The sequence below is a fragment of the Anopheles marshallii genome, chromosome 2, assembly GCF_943734725.1.
Source record: "Anopheles marshallii chromosome 2, idAnoMarsDA_429_01, whole genome shotgun sequence".
In the NCBI taxonomy this organism is placed as follows: domain Eukaryota; kingdom Metazoa; phylum Arthropoda; class Insecta; order Diptera; family Culicidae; genus Anopheles; species Anopheles marshallii.
The window spans coordinates 87,311,583-87,330,369 of NC_071326.1; the positions used below are offsets into that span (position 1 = coordinate 87,311,583).

An 18,787-nucleotide genomic window follows, 5' to 3' on the forward strand; every position below is an offset into this window, starting at 1 on the left:
TCCACAAACACAAACATCTGGAGCTACGAATTCAGGATGTTTTCTCAATGGACACCTATGAATCTCCTCGTTCAAGTCAATAAGACATGTAATTGCTCATCTGCCCATTGACATTGTTTCTCCACAATGTGTTTTACTTTCCACCAATCCGTCCGATTGGTCGTTCCAAAGATCCCTTTAGACAATCTGATATGCAAATTTATATCACATCTGTAGCATTCGCTCATTGTTCGCGTCGAGATAAGATCACTGATTTTGGTTATCTCAGGTGCCTCCTCGTAAACGTTCTCCGCGCCAGTCAACTCCACTGACTTGGAGGATGAAAAGAAGTGATCACACGTTCGCTGCTCAATTTGTATGCACTTTGCTCGGATCGCACCTCGATGCTCATCTTGGCTATGTTTGCCCTGGTGCTACTGAATGCACCGTATGACCATGTAGCAAACTAAGACCCCCAACTACACACGCTTGTGTGGTGGTCTCCGTTGGACAACATCCCGTGTCACTAGCCAGTTGTCATGCTACAGTTCTCCAACCTCCAACGATCATCGGAATGATAATAAGGCAACGGCAAACCCGTGGGAGATAATAATTAGACAACCAGCACATCGCGGCCAGCAGAGACACCCCGATGGCAACGTTGCGTGAGGTCGTACAGCCAGTTCTTGCGCATCCGTGTTTGATCCGAGATTAATCGCCGTCACATCCAGAAGCTGGACCCCGTGGTACAACAACACAGTAACACTTTTCTTAGCCGTGGCTTTGCTGCGTCGGAAATGTTTTCTCATGATGTACCACTGCACATCGGGAGACATCATGCCGAGATCTTCGTTCCCCAATCAGCCTCGAGGGTAGCGCACGACGGTCCTCCTCAGAATCGTAACATAACTGTCCATTTCGTGTGTGTAATGATAAATTATAATTCCATTACACGTTCATGCCTCCGTACGGCTTCCTTTCCTTCGATGGACAATGTTGCGCAGTTTGTTGCACGATCACCAGCTTCCAGAATTCGACAGATTGTTGTGTCATGGTTTCTTTTATATCTTATCTTATCTCATCTCTGAGAAGATGCCTTAACGTACTCGTATCGTATTTTGGACCAACTTCTAAGGCCTTTTTTTCTCCTGATCAATGAAGCACGATTTTGAATTATTGAGTGCTTAATTTATGTCAAATTTGTTATTTCAAAATCATTATTGAATATTTCACTTATTTGCTCTAAATATTTTTTTACTATAAACAGCATTTACATTAACAACGACCAAAGTATTAAGAAGGCTCATGCAAAAATGATGATTGTACTGAAATATTTCACAGCAAATCCGTATATCACAAATGATTCGTGAAACGTTTAGTGAAATATTTCAGTTGCATATAATACTTAATGCTTTTTGGAATGAAAGGTAGATGTCGCTTTTGAATCGTTACAGTGGTTTTTGTACAGCGGTACTTACTTTTCTGTCGGGTTTGAAATCATAGATTTTCATATCGTCTAACAGTTGTTAAAACATTTTTTAACAGTCTATGTGTGTCTGTCTAACAAATTACATCAATTGTTCTTGAACCGGAATGCTTCAACCAAACTAAATACACTCCTGCAAAATCACGTTACTACTAAATTATTTTATTACTCCATTTTTTTGTACACACACACATACACGCGCACGCGCTTGCTTACTCCTGCAGAAAAGGCAATGATCTCTCCCACGAAGATGGTATTGTTGCAGGATCCTCGTTGCGTCTGCTGCGGAGTATAAAGCACGAAGAGGAATCGACGTCCCTGTTCCCTAAGGAATTAGTCATCACAATCGCTTCATAACCAACCTCGCCACTCGTATCTTTGTTGCTATACCAGTTTTTTCCGCAACCCGGATATACTTTCTCCCCGTTGCTTTCTGTCTTGCTCACTGGAAGCACACGGCTCCAACCTCGATCCAGAACTGTTGATGTGCCTCACCAACGTCACGGATCGCAATGTCGATAATCGGCAAGCGCATCGGTTTGTCGGTACTGTAGCTCAACACAGACTGGCTGTAGTGTGCCGTTCGATGCTGACAGTCATCTTGCAGAGCTTCGTACCGCAGTCGCTGGGGACCCCGGGCCGTTAGTTCCGCATCGTTCCAGGCAAGGAATTTCAGACTCTGCCTGTAGCTGTTCTTGTCCTTGTTGTAGTAAGCCACACTGTTTCGGCAGTGATAGGTAACGTTCTGGGACGCGCTTGCTGAGAGTAGCTGAAGGAACCCGATCTGATTACTGTCCGACTTGTAGCTTATCTTCATGCCTTCCTTCAGTTCGCCCAGCCAAACCTCCTGCTCTTCACCGTCGTAATAAAGTTCTTTGGTACGGAGGGGCTGTGGGAGTATGCAAGAAGCCTTCTTTTCGGCATCACAGTATACTAGAATCGAGTCCCGAGCGTCACCTTCATTCGGATCAATCCAGTAATGTCCAGAAGTAAACTCAGGGTGTGCAGCGAACAGATCCCGGCAGGTCTTTGCTGGGGAAGTCTGCTTACCATCCGGTTTCTTGAAGGTAGCAAAGGCAGACTTCAGTTTTTCGTACGCATTCTCAACAAGCTTTTGGCGTTCCTCGTCGGTTAGTTCGAACACTCGGCCAAGATTCATCGGTTCATCGCCCATGTTCGGATCTGGACCCTTGGTGTTGCTCATCTGACCATGGCCAAGCAGAGCAGCCAGAGCGGCCGCATCATATCCGACTCCATCACCCGGAGGTCCAGGAGGGCCCGGCGGTCCAGGCTGTCCAGGCTGTCCATTTTTACCATCATTTCCAGGTGGACCACGGGGACCAGCCGAACCGAGCATTCCCTGCAGTCCCGGCGATCCATCACGTCCAGGCGGTCCACGAGGTCCGGCCTCTCCGGGTTTACCGGTAGGTCCTTCATTGCCTGCGTTACCCTTATCTCCTGACGGGCCGGCTGGACCAGGCAATCCTTGCAGACCAATCAATCCTCGATGTCCCTTGGTACCTTTGAGACCTGGTTCTCCGTTCTCGCCCTTGGGTCCTTCCAATCCGGGCGGACCCGGTTTGCCTCGTGGTCCCGGCGGACCATCCACACCTTGTGGCCCGTTTTCTCCTCGCAGTCCTCGTTCACCGGTTTGTCCGAGAGGACCTTGCGGTCCTGGTGGTCCAGGCAGTCCTGGTGCACCAGAGGTGCCCTGCGTTCCCGGATTTCCGATCGGTCCTTTATCACCCGTTCGTCCAGCGATTCCAGGCGGTCCTTGCTTTCCGGGCAAACCTTCTGGTCCAGTGTCACCTGTTGGTCCCGGAGGACCCGGAGGTCCGAGTAGTCCAGGAGCACCTGGCGGACCATCGTTGCCTGGTTTACCGGAGATGCCTGGCTCACCGGCAGCTCCACGCATTCCTCTTAAACCTTGAGCCCCACTCGGACCAGGAAGTCCTGGTAATCCTCGATCGCCTGGTACACCTTGTGGACCCTGATTTCCTGGCGCTCCCGGAGGTCCATCGCTGCCCGCTTCGCCTTTAATTCCTTCTGCGCCTTGCTGTCCAGGCATGCCAGGTGGCCCTGCGTTTCCAGGTCGACCAGTATCTCCCGGATTTCCTTTCAGACCAGGCATTCCCGCTGTTCCTGGTGCACCTGGATTGCCCGTTTGACCCTGAAAGAGGAATTAATCGTGAGCGAGCATTCACAATTGCCTCAAAGCAGTATATAATCCTTACAATCGGTCCTTGATCTCCTGGACGTCCTGGTGTTCCCATTGGTCCCGTTTCTCCGCGCAATCCCGGTTCCCCGCGTGCTCCCTTAGAGCCAGTCAAGCCGATCAATCCTTGTGGTCCAGGTTCACCGGGCACACCTGGCAGACCAGAGTTACCTTGTTCACCCTTGAGGCCCATGTTTCCGCGATCACCCTTCGCTCCCGGAGTTCCGCTAGGGCCCTGAGGCCCCGGGAATCCTTGCAGACCTTGCGGACCAACTGCACCTCGTTCGCCAACCGCTCCAGGTGCTCCAGGTTCTCCAGGAATTCCTGGAGTGCCAGGTTCTCCCTTCTCAGCCGGTTCTCCTGGGGGTCCTGGAGGACCCAGCGGGCCCTGAAGACCTCGTTCTCCGACACGTCCAGCAGGTCCCTCTGGTCCGGGTGGTCCAGAGCTTCCACGTTCTCCTTTGTCTCCTGCTGGGCCTGCTGGGCCACGCAAGCCTGGGAGTCCCACCATACCAGGAGCACCTTGATGTCCTTTCATACCATTCGGTCCCGGAGATCCCTGTAACAGGAATAAAAAACTTTTTGTATACGTTGAAGAGCAGATTTTAGAATACTGAACTTACCGGTGGTCCATCGTTACCTTGCGCTCCTGGTTCTCCTCGCAGACCTGGTGTTCCTGGCGTTCCTACCGGTCCTCGTTCTCCGGGGAATCCTCGCTCACCACGAATACCAGGTTGGCCCGCGGGACCGGGAGGTCCGGGTGGTCCATTCTGTCCATCTTTTCCTTGCGCTCCAGGATTACCTGATGTACCCGGAAGGCCTTGGAATCCTCTGGGACCAGGTGTACCGGGCGGGCCTCTATCACCGTCATTTCCGGGAGGACCTGGAGGTCCTGATATTCCTGGGGGTCCATCCTTACCGGCGTCTCCTCTCGGTCCAACTGGCCCAGGAGGTCCAATGTCTCCGTCTTTTCCAGGTTCACCTGTGAATCCCTTATCACCGGGTAATCCCATCGGACCGGGCAATCCTTGTAAACCTTGAGTTCCCGGTTCACCTACTTTACCGTCTGCACCGGGCAATCCGCGTTCCCCAGGTGTACCAGCCTTTCCCTGTGCACCCGGTCGCCCCGGTTGTCCTCGTAAACCTTGCATGCCTGGTGCTCCTGGTGGTCCCGGATCACCACTGGATCCCTTCGGGCCCTGAGGACCCATCGCACCGCGATCTCCGGACTGTCCCTTAACACCCTGAGCTCCGTCGGGGCCGGGTAGTCCAGGAGATCCTGGTAAACCACGTTCTCCCTGTGGTCCCGGAAGACCCGTAGGTCCCTTCATGCCTCGTTTGCCCCGCTTTCCTTCCGGGCCAACTGCTCCCGGCAGACCACGCGGGCCGGGCATGCCACCTTCTCCTTTAATACCTGCTTCTCCTTTATATCCTCGCTCACCCGGGAGCCCTGGTTCACCTTTCGAGCCTGCATCTCCCGGACTTCCATTGGCACCCGGTGCGCCTCGTGGACCAGGGAATCCAGGAGGACCCGCTATTCCAGGCGAACCGGGACTTCCTTTTTCTCCAGATACTCCGTCTTTACCCGGTGGACCATTCAGGCCTGGTTCTCCCGGTTGTCCTGGACGGCCGGATTCACCCCGGGGACCTTGCGGACCCTGGCTACCCTTCGGGCCGGCTCCACCCATGTCTCCCTTTGCTCCATTGCTTCCGGGAAAGCCAGGCGGACCTTGTTTCCCAACGGGACCCTGAAAGCGTAACATTACAAAGTAAAACCAGGGTGTATATTTTTAAATCATAATAATGCCTTACTGGTGGTCCAGGAGGTCCAGCAATTCCATCAATGCCTCTTAAACCAGCTGGTCCCGGAGGACCTTCACGTCCTCTTTCTCCTCTCGGTCCTGCAGCTCCCTGTGAAAGCAAGTAAAATATTAAAACATCTCGAAACACTCATCGGTATCATTAAGGATTTGTACGCACCACTGCTCCAGGAACTCCTGCTGGTCCTGTAGCTCCAACAGATCCCTTTTCTCCCACAGCTCCAGATTCGCCTTTCATACCTTCGGGTCCAGGTAGACCCTGATGACCTTTCAGACCCGGGACTCCGGGCATACCCGGCAATCCTCGCGGTCCCGACAATCCAACAGGACCTTGTGGTCCAACTTCGCCATCATCACCCGCGGCACCATCTTTACCGGGAGGTCCGGGTAATCCACGTGGCCCGGGTGGTCCACCGACACCGGGCGGTCCTGTTTCACCAGGTTCACCCCGCGAACCTTGGAATCCTTGCGGTCCTGTTGTACCAGTTGGGCCGGGTGGACCTCGTGGACCAACGGGACCGACCTGTGCTTGCATGAACTGGAAGTTTTCTGGGCCAGGGCCTTTATCTGCTCCGCCCATGGTTTCTTGCATCTGTTGTGTGTAGAATGTCAGATCTGGTGCTGGACCCGGAGGTCCTGGCGGTCCAGGAATACCAGGAGTACCCGGTATGCCCGGTTGTCCCGCTTCTCCAGGTACACCCGGTTCACCGGAAGGAGCTGCTGGCAGACGATTACCAACAGCCGATGCATCGAACTCCGGTTTCTCTGTGGTCGTTGTAGTGGTTGTGGTAGTTGTAGTCGGGATGACCCGTGGGCAGTCTGCCTCGTCACATTGTATTGAACCATTTCTACAGCGACACGTGGCACAACCTTTATAGCCGGACTGGAACGCTTCCCCTTCCCGGTACCACTTGCCCTCGTGATGGCAGGTGAAGGGTTGTACAATCGGTTCTGGCTCGGGTGCCCGCGTGGTGGTGGTGGTCGTCGAGACGCGAGGAATCTCGTCATCTGGTTGACGGAAGCCAGCATCTGGAGTGCGAGTGCCTATGGAAAGAAAACCGTCAAATCATTACACCATAACCGCTAATCTGTGTGAAGATCGCACGTCCACGCACAGCTGGCAAAGCGATCTTCGAGTTTAATTCATCTAGCATACAGCACATTAAGTGATGGAGCATATGATAATCATTTGCTATCCCCTCGCAGGCATACTTACCATTCTCACCATCATAATCGGGATCCGTTCCGTAGTCGTAGTTCTCCCCATAATCGTACGCTGAATCGTATTCTGGTGCTTGTGCTTGAGGCCGATCGGCTTGGGGACGATCCGGGCGCACTTTTTTCAGGTTCTTCGTAGCCAGCTTTTTCGATTTGCTCTTTTTGGACTTCCTTTTCACCGGTTTGACCGATGCAGTTGCCGGTTCTTCGTCGCATCGTATCTGATCCGCGAATATCACTATGATAAAGAACACCGCCAGAAGTAGCGGACGTCCGAGACGGAACTTCATGGTGGTGCGTGGGCTTATCCTCCGTTCGGGTTTTTTGGACTCTCCCCTAGCACATGTTCGCTGTCCGCTTCCTTTCGGATATTCTGAGAAAAAGGTTCAAAGCGTAGGTAGAACACACGAAACGATCAATTAGTACATTGAACAAACTGAACTAAACGATCACAAGAGCGCCACTATACTACATTGAATGACCGCGTATGCAACAGAAGCAACAGCACAGCCACCGGGTTACTTTCAAGCGCTGATAAGAATCCGTTCCTAAGGCATTATTAAGATGGGGCCCGGAAAAATTTGACGGCTCTTGAGGCCCCAATTTTGAGTCACTATCAAATTGGTACACTGCACCAGTAACGCGTGGTCTAATTTCAATTTCACATCATCCACACGTTGTCGCTTGGCGCGCTATCAGCACTTGGTGGCTGGTTGACGATAAAATAAACACCGAAATAGAACTTAGAAATATGTAAAACACTGACAACATTCGTGTTACGCGCAGTTGGAGAGAGGTTTTTTTTTGCAAACGATATTATGAGGAAGTCCTTGACGTCTGAGTATAACACTGACAATCGCAAACACGCACGCACTCAGACGCTTACACACACAATTAAACAATCCAACTTACTTCAGAGTAAGTCCCACCAAGTACATTCAGTGGGCCGTACACCACTGTATCCGCTCCTCAGATACACAGGATTACTTCACGCACTTTCTTCCGACACTTAGGCACTTGGGGTGGGACCAGCTTCCAGTGTGCACATGATAACACCACCCGAACAACTGAACTTTTGGCTGAATTTGGTGATCTTTTTATACTACGAGATCAGTCCCAACAGTACGAGCCAGCGATCGCACCACATATGTTAGAGGAGATCTCGTCCGTTGTTAGCGCGAACAAACTTCTTGCGGTGCTTGTGCGAGACTTGGAGCTAGTGAAGAAACGTGGCCGATTCAAGAACGCATTTTAATTACTTTAACAAGAGTATCGTCGCGCGAGCTCGCACACACATCACACAGTGGTACGTCCCTCAGTGCAGATGGTTTTCTAGTTCGCGGCAGAAAATGGGTGAAAGAATTAAATCATAGTTTGTGCACATTCAATACAGATTGCAAGTGGAGCACGGAAAGGGAGGTGGAACGGGTGGAATGAAGGAACTGTGAAGGAAGCGATTAATTCTAATTGCACGACGATGCGAAGTCGTATGACATTGTACGGTTCGATGGTCAGTGAGGGAAATATGATGAAGATCACACCAGATGGCGCTATTGATTATTATTTACATACGATCGATCCATGTGGTGTGTATGCGAATATTGTGTTGTGATTAGTGCGTTTCTGCCGAGTCTGAGATTTTTTTAATCATCAAACTTATTAAATGGCTATTTTGAATCATAAAAACGATAGTATTGTGCGATCGTTCTTGCGCATCTTCGATGGAGGTGGGTTTGGTTTGATTGGAAATATGTCAATATTACTAATCTCTCGCCCTCGGTGATAATTATACTCCAAAGATAGTGTTTTGAAGAAGTTTGAAGTTTGTGAAGTTGCAATAGTTAAATGTTTCCAAAACTCTAAAAGTACTGGAGAACATATATTTGGAGTGCTCGGGAGGATACTACAATGAATGTACCTGCAAAGACGGTGACATCTTCTACAATCCTAAATGTAATTTTAAGAATTACCTCACAGATAGTTTTGTGGAGTGGTGTGCTGACCTGGATAGGTGATGTTCATCGGGCAAGTCACTTAAAAATCAAGAGTGCTTGTGATCCTATCGATCTTTCCTATAGAAGCAGACATATCTTGAAGTTTAGACGAGTTTCAAAAACGTTCAATAACTTAGATTGTCATCGGATATGGGTCTCCATCGCAAGGCAGTATTGGTATTTCAGAACATATTTCTACTGGAATTCAACTAATTTTATATATCAACCGATAAAAATTCAAATCGCTGGAATGACATGTTTAATTGTTAAAACATGTGAAAATGAAACTCTACCTATTTTCTAGTTTATAAACTTTTAAGTAGAAAATGGCCAATCCTGTTATGCTTGCAAACAGCCGATCCTGGAATGGATACAAAGATCCTTTTATGAACGCTATACAAATATGGAAACGGTTTAGTCGCTCAATGACATGCTGTTTCAACGATTCGCCAAAATCCACCATCATTCGACTGCCAGTTATCGAGCCCCATCCGTACCATTGGGTACTGCTGATGATGATGAACACATTGGAAGCTTCAGTCGTGTAATGTTTTGCTTCGTTTCCAACACAGGAAGAGTGATGCTGTGTAATAAACGACAAACTAGCAGGGAACGGGTCCGCACCCTTGTACTGCTTCCGTTTTTGTTTGTTCTCACCGTCAACACACACACACACACATACATACGCGCATAGTGGACGGCGTGTACATATCTATTTCCATTCACTCAACTACTCTGTATCCCGAAATTACGTTTCCTCCTTAAGCGCCTCATAAGTACCGGACCAAAAACCCTGCACCAGCCCAGCATTACCGGGCCGAGGACGGTGGAAATTAATACGCACATTATAGTTGAAACAACATCAAACGCTTTAATAAACGGCTTCATTTTCGTTGTCGTCCGGGTCCCATTCCCGTCGTCGTTGCACCGTCGTACGTCACCGAATCGACGGGTTGGTCTGTACTAACAGAACAACAGAGGCTCTCCACACATATTATTGCCGCCGGGAGGTGGGTTCGGCTGGTGCTTCAAAGGGCTACCAAAACCGAGATATCAATGGATACCGTCAGCCATGAGCCGTCATCCGCTGCGGTATCAGAGCACCGATCGGAACCGGGCAGGTTCCGTGTGACGCGGGTCAGCCGGATTGACGGTTGCGCGCAATTGAACGCTGCTGGCACGGAAACTGCGATTGCACCGGATGCGGCGGTTGCGAACGACGGTTACGATAACGATACGGCACTGTCATGTAATGAAGTTAACCGATACCCGATTAGAGTGATAACGGACATGGCGGAGGAATTTATTTCGAAAAATGGGCGACAAACTTGCGGATTTATTTTCAGCATAAAAGCAGTCACAATGTGGCAAATAGGAAGTAGTTTGTGGTGGAACTAATAAAATATGGGCAGATGGAAACTTTTCACCTAACAAAAGTTTGAGTAGACCTCTGTACTGTTCGCCGACTCGGTCTAGATTGGTTCTGTTTACAAATACGTCTAAAATATTCCATCCCCTGCATTGTGTTTCATTATGAACAAAATTTGCATACCAACGCTTGTAACTTTCACCGAAATGAAAAGTGAACTGTTTTCCACTCGATTTCCACCCTTCGGACGGTGGTGGCATGGCAGCGAACCGCAAAGCGACATGGTGTCGAAAACAGTATGCACAAATACTAGCCATTTGCAACGAGCGCGAAGGACTCTCGCTTAGAAAGTGCGCATATCGCGTGCCGATAAATTATTCATCGGCACTATAAATATTTATTCGATAGCTAATTTATCAAATTACGCTAAATTATTTATATCGAAGTTCAATCGCTCGAAGTGAGTTCAATCGTTTGCCGGCATGGTTGAACGGCCCGGGCGGGGTGGAAAGGGTTTTTGCCTCCAATCTGCATCGGGTGTGGATATTTTAAAGCGACAAAATATGTTTTCCGCCATGCTCTCATCCTGTAACACCGGGTGGAAACGCGGTCGCGGTTAATTGGAAAGCAAAACAAATGCAGATGGTTGGTGGTAGCGGGCGCGTTACGTTCCGTAAGCCGTTTAAGTATAGCGACTAAATTCGCGGCTCCAACAATCGAACCGCTCAAAGGGAATTAGTGCTGGAACCGTTTTTGCGCTACGCTTGCAGGTGGTTAAATGGGCCACCCGTACACAACTGGTGGATCCGACAACCAGGGGGGGAGGGGGCCCATTGTGTACCGCGAATAGTTAATCGAAAATGGACAAAATGGCCCCAATGAGCTAAACGTTATTATTCAAATTACATCAAATATTGCAGCTTCATAAATTTTCAGCACCATTCGCTAACCAACCAACTCGGGACACTTTTGGAAATATGGGCGATTGGGAACAGCCAGGGAATCTGGTTTGGCTGGATGTTGTACCATTTTGGGGAATAAATTTAAATTTATGAAAACCCGCTGTGCTGCAATCTACACGGGCTTAACTTAGTTGAGCGCACACAATCCTTTTCGATGAACGGGCAAGCTTTCTAATGCCTAATTACCTTACGAAAAAAAAGTAAAACACGATCGCTTCATTGGCCGCCGGGTGCTATGGCAACAGAAACAGCAATGGTTTCTCCAACACGCAGATAAATATTTTAAATGGACGAAATTGCAAACGATTACAAATCATTACCGGGACTGCCGCGAGCCCTAGCGCGCGAACTCCGGGCACCAGATGTGCGAAAGTAAAATCGTAAAATTAGCATAATGGCGCCGGGATTGCCGCGTATACCGCGCGCGAAGAAAGGCATCTTTTCCACTCGCTGGGTGGGCTGCAAAGGGTGAACACGATGGGTCATGGGGTGTCGGTGTGGCAAACCCATTCTGTGGGATGTTCAGTGATACTGGATGGTGGTTGAACGAACGAAATTGCATTCGGTGTTTATGATTTCTTTTCGGTGAGAAATGTGACGATGTGTTGGAACGTGTTAGGGTGCAAATGTTGTTTTACGAGTTGGGGTATAAGCAGGCAAATATTTTAAGTTTGTAAATTCAGAAAAAGAAGACTCACAAATCCATGTTGCTGAAAGCATTGTTTCGCTACTTTGATAGAGTAAGAATTAAAACCTACATCTAGCAGATGTTGCTCGCCTACTGGGAGTCGAGGTTTATTGACTGTAATTCTGTACGTAACTTTGCAAATATTACTATTTTAAGTAATACTTTATAGAACAACCAATAATTGACCGTATTTACTAGTAGAAATCAGCGAAATAAACAAGCCAAACTTCTATCATCTGTCTATCATCATTGTTCAATGAAGGAAAACGAAGATATCCTCGATGGTCTTTGTATATCCTCAAATAGTTTCTTCGACTCACTGTAATCTTCATTTGACCAAACGAAGGATATCTTCAAAAATACTCACATCACGTGAACATCAGAAGCATTTGTTAGTTTGGAAGTTTGGAAGAGTAAAACTCAGTTAAGGCAACATGTGATCTTGTGTTATTTACACTTTGTGCAACATAGGAATGTTCCTTTCTCGACGCATCTCGAAGAGATTCTCGCCTATCCACGCATCCAGGTATATTATTCAGATAGAAATTGTAATTTGATTCAATTTTCCAACTTAGATAAATAATTTTCTAATAATTTTGTGTTTTCTAACATGTTCGACACTAAACGAATCATCGACTAACCGACACGAAGATATCTCCATAAATCACAGATATTGTCGTCTTTTAAAACTTTCTATTGATTTATGTGTCGACATTTTTTATACCTGAATTGATTATAAACCCTTCATATTATGTAATTAATATTCATTCTTTTCTGTATTCATTCTGGGAGATACTTATTCGCATGTGGTCCGCGCGAAATTAAGTATAATGTTTTCTTTTTCGTACCACCTCCGCAAAACGTCATCTAAACATGCAGACCTAACAATTTGTTCAGCACGTGTGTAAACTCATGATGCTTGCCAAAACTTAATAAGCATGCTTGAGGAAGCCAGAAGCGAGAGAGGAAATAATTTACACTTTAACACGACCCTTTGCTTCCAATTCAAACAGGCCTAGCATTTTTTTCTCTTCTTAACACCGGATGGACAGTTTTTGCATTGCCTGTGGGTTGGAGTGGTTTTTTTTTTCGTTATTTGGCCTGCCAGACAATCGAGTCAAAATCTCATCAGCTCACTCAATGTCAACACCTCGCGATGGTGGTGGATGGTAATGGTGTTCCCGTGCGTCCGCCACTCGTTTCCATTAATGTGGTGCTCGTATTGCGAGAACGATCTGCTTTTAATTACATTGAAAAGTTTCGCATGTAGAATGGTGCCGGTTTGGGTAAACATACACACGTTTTTCATATGTTGTATCGTGCGTGCCCCGCGGGAGAAAGGCGTGAACACAATAGACATCATCGCACAGTACACACGGTGTCACAGTCACCCATTAGCATGCTTCAACCTCTCGCGTAACTGCATGCCACGCAGGCTCGTGCTGATCTTTCTGTCAAAAGTTCTCCTTTTCGCTGACATTACGGCGCAGCACACGGTGACAGTGTGCGCGAGGTGGAGTTGGCGGATGAAATTTAGACAACGTTTGTCAACGGGCGTTGGTTGGTGCGTTTGTGTCAGCTATTAGTAGAAATCGCTCCAAGCGCAAATTGCGTGTTTTGCTTTGTTTTTTGTTTTACGTCGGTTGGTTCCTTTCCAACACCGAAACCAACGAGCGGGTGTGAGGAGTTCGCACTGTTTGATTCTTGGTGAATATTTGACTGGAAGAATGTTGAGGAGAATACTTACTCGGGGAGGTGAAGTTGACACATAGTTGGATTCAGCTGTGGTTAGCGAAGCTGTGCATCATTTTGCTGGTGCTTTTCGAATGGTAGAATATTACCACCAACATGACGCTGAACGCTGAACGAAATGTGTTGTGGACGGATTGAAGTTCTACATTCATCCGCTTTCCTCAATGGGAAAGCATCTTTTACAGCAAATACATATATGCACACTGTGCCGTGAAAATGGCGCCTAAATCAGTTTCTGCATTTCGCCCAATGGTACCGTGTCACAGACGTTGACATGCAGATGCAGGTGCATCATTCATCTCGCTCCAGACGGCAGCCTTTGTTTGCTGGTAGATTGTATCGAATTACTAATGTTGGAAAGATGCTTCGGTTGGAGTTTTAGTGTCTAATACATGTGACGTCTTATCTTTGTCTTCTAAACTGATGTAGAGATTGACTTTGCTCAAGACTTGCAATTTATTCGTAGAATTGCCTGAAACATTTACTGTCATTTATATTTTTTGTGCTGACGATCGAGACAACCAAGAAATTTCTCTTCTCCTATTTTGTAGAAACTTATCAAAAAGTGATTTTTGTTGAAGTTACAGTTTTGTCCAAAGATTATATAGTCCCAATAGTCAAATTCATCATTCAGAGATGTTACTGTGTCCAAATCTAAAAACTCTCTCGCTCAACCACGCTCGAGAAGATCCTCTGTAAGAATAACTAAGAATCATGTTTGGTCTCAGATGAGTGAAAGGGTAGTAGAACTACACGACACTACTATATGAGCAATAAGTTTAACGTGTCAGGCTCCGGCGCGCATTAGAATAACACCGAACGACTATGTCAGGAAAGTATTCTCTGACATTGGACATTGACAGAGGACATTGGCATGACAGACCCCCAGAAAGGTCGGTTGAAGACGACGATCGATGGTGAGTAGTACATAATACTCCGGTAGCAGATCACATCCACGAAGCGGTAGCAACATCGGATAGGTCCTTAAACCATACTAATGGCAATGATTTTGTCGTATCAAACTTGTGGTTTCTAGGGTATGGGGCCATTCGAAATATTCCCTTGTGTCGTGGTGTTTCACTAAAGTAGGGAGGAAAATTACTATATAAACTTACTAATCCTCTTTCCATAATTTTCTGAAAGAACTTAAGTGCATTTGACTTCGTTGTGGATCATACTGGTCCTTAGGTACTTTCATGCCAACGTTCCGAACCGAGATCAAACAAAGGCACGTGAAGCTGCTCTAAGTAAGTTATGCTCCATTATTGCAACAAATGCAATTCACAAGCAATCTAACCGATTGTCGTGTTCCTTCAACCGCATGCATTCATCGCTACCAGCGTTGCAGGGATTAATTGATAGTAAGTGTTAGCAGCAAGAAGCGCTTTCTTTGACGGTTCGATAATTGATTTACGAGCGAAATCGGAGCATCGCGCCAAGCGGAGGAACAGAGATTCACTTTACGCAAATCGCATTACCAACGTGATGAGATCATCTGTCCGGAGTACGATGATGAACGTCATCGAATGTCGAGAATGAGCACTACTGACAAGACTGCGTCGGTAATGGAATGGAACAAATTTGGGGTGAAGTTTGTTGCAGCTGGCAAAGCATTACGGTCTTATCAATGGTGTGATCAAAAGAAAGGCAAGAGAAGGTAAAAAGCGTCCGTGTCTTCGGGTAATTACGGACCGGAGTATGAAATGTTATAATTTATTTTAGTGTAACTTTCATCGTAGATAATAATTTGGAGGAGAGAGAAAAAAAATCAGAGTTCAAAGACGAACAACAACTGAACCACATACCAGAGACAACGATGACATGCTGTATCAGGTATTGTTCAAACGATAGAAAATAAGCAATAAATAAGACACAGTGGAGTTATTTGTCAAAAGAATCAGTGCGGCAAAACTCTGTTTGTATTGGATGATGGAAAGGACGATGCGAATTGCGGTGAAGGCTGTCTAGGTTTTATTGCATAGATCAGCTATCTAGTAGTATTGCGGGTGTTTATTGATGATAAGATGACCTGCGATCGGTATCTGTAGTTGTGTGTTTATAAAAGCGCCACAAAAACTGTCTCGATAAGTCATTTTGGAAGCAAACCTCCCCAGAAGAGCTAAGCTTAGCATAAGCGATCGGTACAATGATATACCTAGCGATCATTGGTTTGCTGTTGGTTGGTGGTTCGTTAGGAGAAATCACAGTGGACTCGCGTGCACGGATGGCGCTAATGAACCGTACCGCCCGAGCGGACGTTTTGTGGTGTGAATTGTTCTACGCAGACGACTTCCCGGACAACTCCGAGTGTGAGACGGATCTCGACGGGCTGTGGCATACATTTCCCGCATGCTGCAACGGTGCTTACAACTGTTTGGGCGGTGGTGTCTGGGATATGGTGCTATGTCCAGCAGAGTTCGTGTACAACAGCCGCACCGAGCAGTGTGTCGCCTTTACCGGCAGTGAGTGTCCTCGGAGGAATCCAGGCGATGAGCCCTCGACGGAATTGCCACCAGTGTCGTGCGGCACATTGATCAACGGAAGGTTGCCTTATCTACCCGATTGCACCAAGTACATTATGTGCATGCGGGGTGAAGCCGTTCTCCTCGATTGTCCCAGCGGATACGTGTTCTACATTCCGTTCGCGATGTGTCTTCCGGGTGAAGTGAAACAGTGCGCCCTGTACCATGTGTAGACGTTACTTCCGTTGAGACCATACTGTAAACATTGCCAATACCTGATAAGCCATCGCAATTGCTGTCATTCGATACGGGCGTGTTTAAAAAAAAAAAACGAATAATTGTCCAAAAGCATCGGTCGCATACGTACAAAGGACCCACAATGGAGGTGCGGTGCGATTTTATTTTTACTCCTGCCAACCAACTTATCGCTCGCTTATCGAGCTGTAAAAGTCAGGGCTAGGGAGTGCAAAACCGGATGAATTAGATAGTGCTATAAATTATAAACGTCGATATCGTTCCGATTTCAGGCCGGCCGATATCGCTGGAATGTCACTTATCATCTAGATGTCGTAAATCAAGCCGGGGTTGCGATTTCTGTAGACTAGGTGTAGGACAGGAAAACATTGTTGAGTGATTTGAGTTGACGGAATAAAAAGAAAGAACGGCTTATGAGCAATTGCGAAAGTGAATAAACACCAAAGAATTTCTATACTACTTGTTATGAAATATTCGATTAGACAAAAAGTATTATGGTTAGACGAGCTTATTTTTATACCAAATTTAAACGAATAAAAACCCTTATTTTTAAGCAAAACGTCAAAAGATTCCTCAATATGCATCAACGCACCACATGCGTTGGTGGAAAAAAGGGGTTTTGAATTGTTACTTAACAAAGGGACCCTAATCAATAAAACAACCCCAAAAGCTTTCATTGATCGTTTTAACCCTATTCAACGCAGTACAATGAAAGCGCTGCTACCTTTTAACCAACAGAATGGAAACCGATCGATTGAAACCCTGCTCTGTAATAATTACCTATACTGCTTCCTGTCAAAGCGCACCTTACAATGCAGCATCTCATCCCGGCGGAAGCTGTACCCTAAAAGCTTCCATCCCAAAACTAATACTTCCGCTTCCCGTTGCGTTTCGTCGTTCGCCGGCGAAGTTTGCCCACCCCGAACCGGGGCGATGGGGAGGTTCAATTTTCATCAAATTTATTTCACCTTCGAGGCTTACCTCGAACGACGAACGACCGGCTGTACTTCAATCCCGACGCGTCCAGACACATACCGCGATTCAATTATCTTGAGCGCATGGTGCACATAGCCACATGAGTCGCGTGTGCACTGCTCTCCGGCTACAATTGGTGTGCTGCGAGCACACACATTGGACGGAAGTAACGAATTTCTACAACCTCATTTGGTGGGCGCATTGTACAGCCCCCATTGCACCGCACTGCTCAGGTGCACTGACGGGAAAGTGGTTTTCTGAGACTCCCGTTCCCGAGCCACTTTCAATTGGTGCTTCCATCCCATATCCTTACACACACACACACACATACACGCAAAGCCACATAAAGTTTTGTGCACCTTGTACACACATGCACACGGAGTGCCGATGGCGGTGGTTTGCTTCGTTACACCATCGCCACGAAAGGAAAGTTCGCTTTTTACACGTCGTCTTCACACCTGGGAGAGCTAAATCATTGCAGGTCCCGGAAGTTGGAGTTGAAAATCCACCGTTAGTGTCCCCTTGCCTCGCCGTTTTCTACCGGGGAAAGCCTTTCGCAATCCGAAATCCCGGAAGGAGTGGAGCTCACGATTCAATCAGGTTTACAGTGCGAGATTTTCGTGTATAGCTTTTTTTTCTCACGTGCACGGTATCCTAAAGCGAATAAAGTTTTCTAGATTGCATGAGTCTCGATTCGACAGAATTACTTCGTGTTTTTTTTATTACTCTTCTTGTCTTCGTTTTCGTTACGATTGAAGTGCAGTTCGGGCTTACAGGACCACACTATAGCATGAGAAACCCGAAAGTAAGTCATTATTGGTGTAAATAAGATAAAATAAAATGAAAAGCTTATCTCATTGCTAACGTATCACTTAACGTCAATAAGATAGAGAGGTTTTCTATATTACTCCAAAAGGATAATACATTTTTAATTAATTTTCCATAAGAATTGAAGCTCATTAGCAGATTGAAGCATGTATATAAGTGTATATGATTTTTATTGAGAGTCTTAAATACATGTTTACAAAATTTAAATTACCAAGGCAATAGAAAGCGGGAATAGTATCATTTTTGAATATTTTCTATCCCAATAAGACTGCATCATCCCACTGCCACCTTCAGCAAACTGTTAGACCTAACGAGATGGAGTTAGATCGTGGAGTTTGCAAAATTTCAAATCAAAACAATATTCCTTCCGCAGATGTATGTCCGCAGATTATCACAAGTTTGCTCATAGTGCACCTAAGATCGACATTTTATGAAGGGCGATCGGTATCTCACTGAATTCTCCGAGGGTTGGGATGATACTCTAATAAGATTAAGTGTAAGTCCAGAATAGTGGTAACACTCTCCTACACTCCTTCGGATCCTTTAGAACCCGCACGTCGCAGGAAGTTTCTCGGCGGTGGTATTCGCCCCTCGGTAAAATTGTAATAAAATTTGCTCCTATTTGAACAGTGCGCTGTTGCGCTCAAACAAAAAAAAAGAGCCACCCGAGTGAACAAACAGGCCGGCAGGATGGTGGATGGCCAATCAGCACGCCGTGAGAAGTCATGCTGAGGATACGAGTCGCCCGCTGTGACGCTTTCCGTGCTTCGATCAACATTCCCAC

General features: G+C 46.8%; 1 protein-coding gene across 1 annotated transcript; it reads right to left on the reverse strand.

Annotated features, from left to right (window-relative positions):
- Positions 1-1,907: 1,907 nt before the first annotated feature.
- On the reverse strand, positions 1,908-7,008 carry LOC128709699 (collagen alpha-1(I) chain-like). Its single transcript, XM_053804708.1, has 6 exons — positions 6,717-7,008; positions 5,661-6,544; positions 5,493-5,591; positions 4,304-5,428; positions 3,700-4,239; positions 1,908-3,635 (listed from the first exon to the last, which is right to left on the reverse strand). The coding sequence occupies exons 1-6, from the start codon at positions 7,006-7,008 to the stop codon at positions 1,908-1,910; spliced, it is 4,668 nt and encodes a 1,555-aa protein (XP_053660683.1).
- Between the last annotated feature and the right edge of the window lie 11,779 nt (positions 7,009-18,787).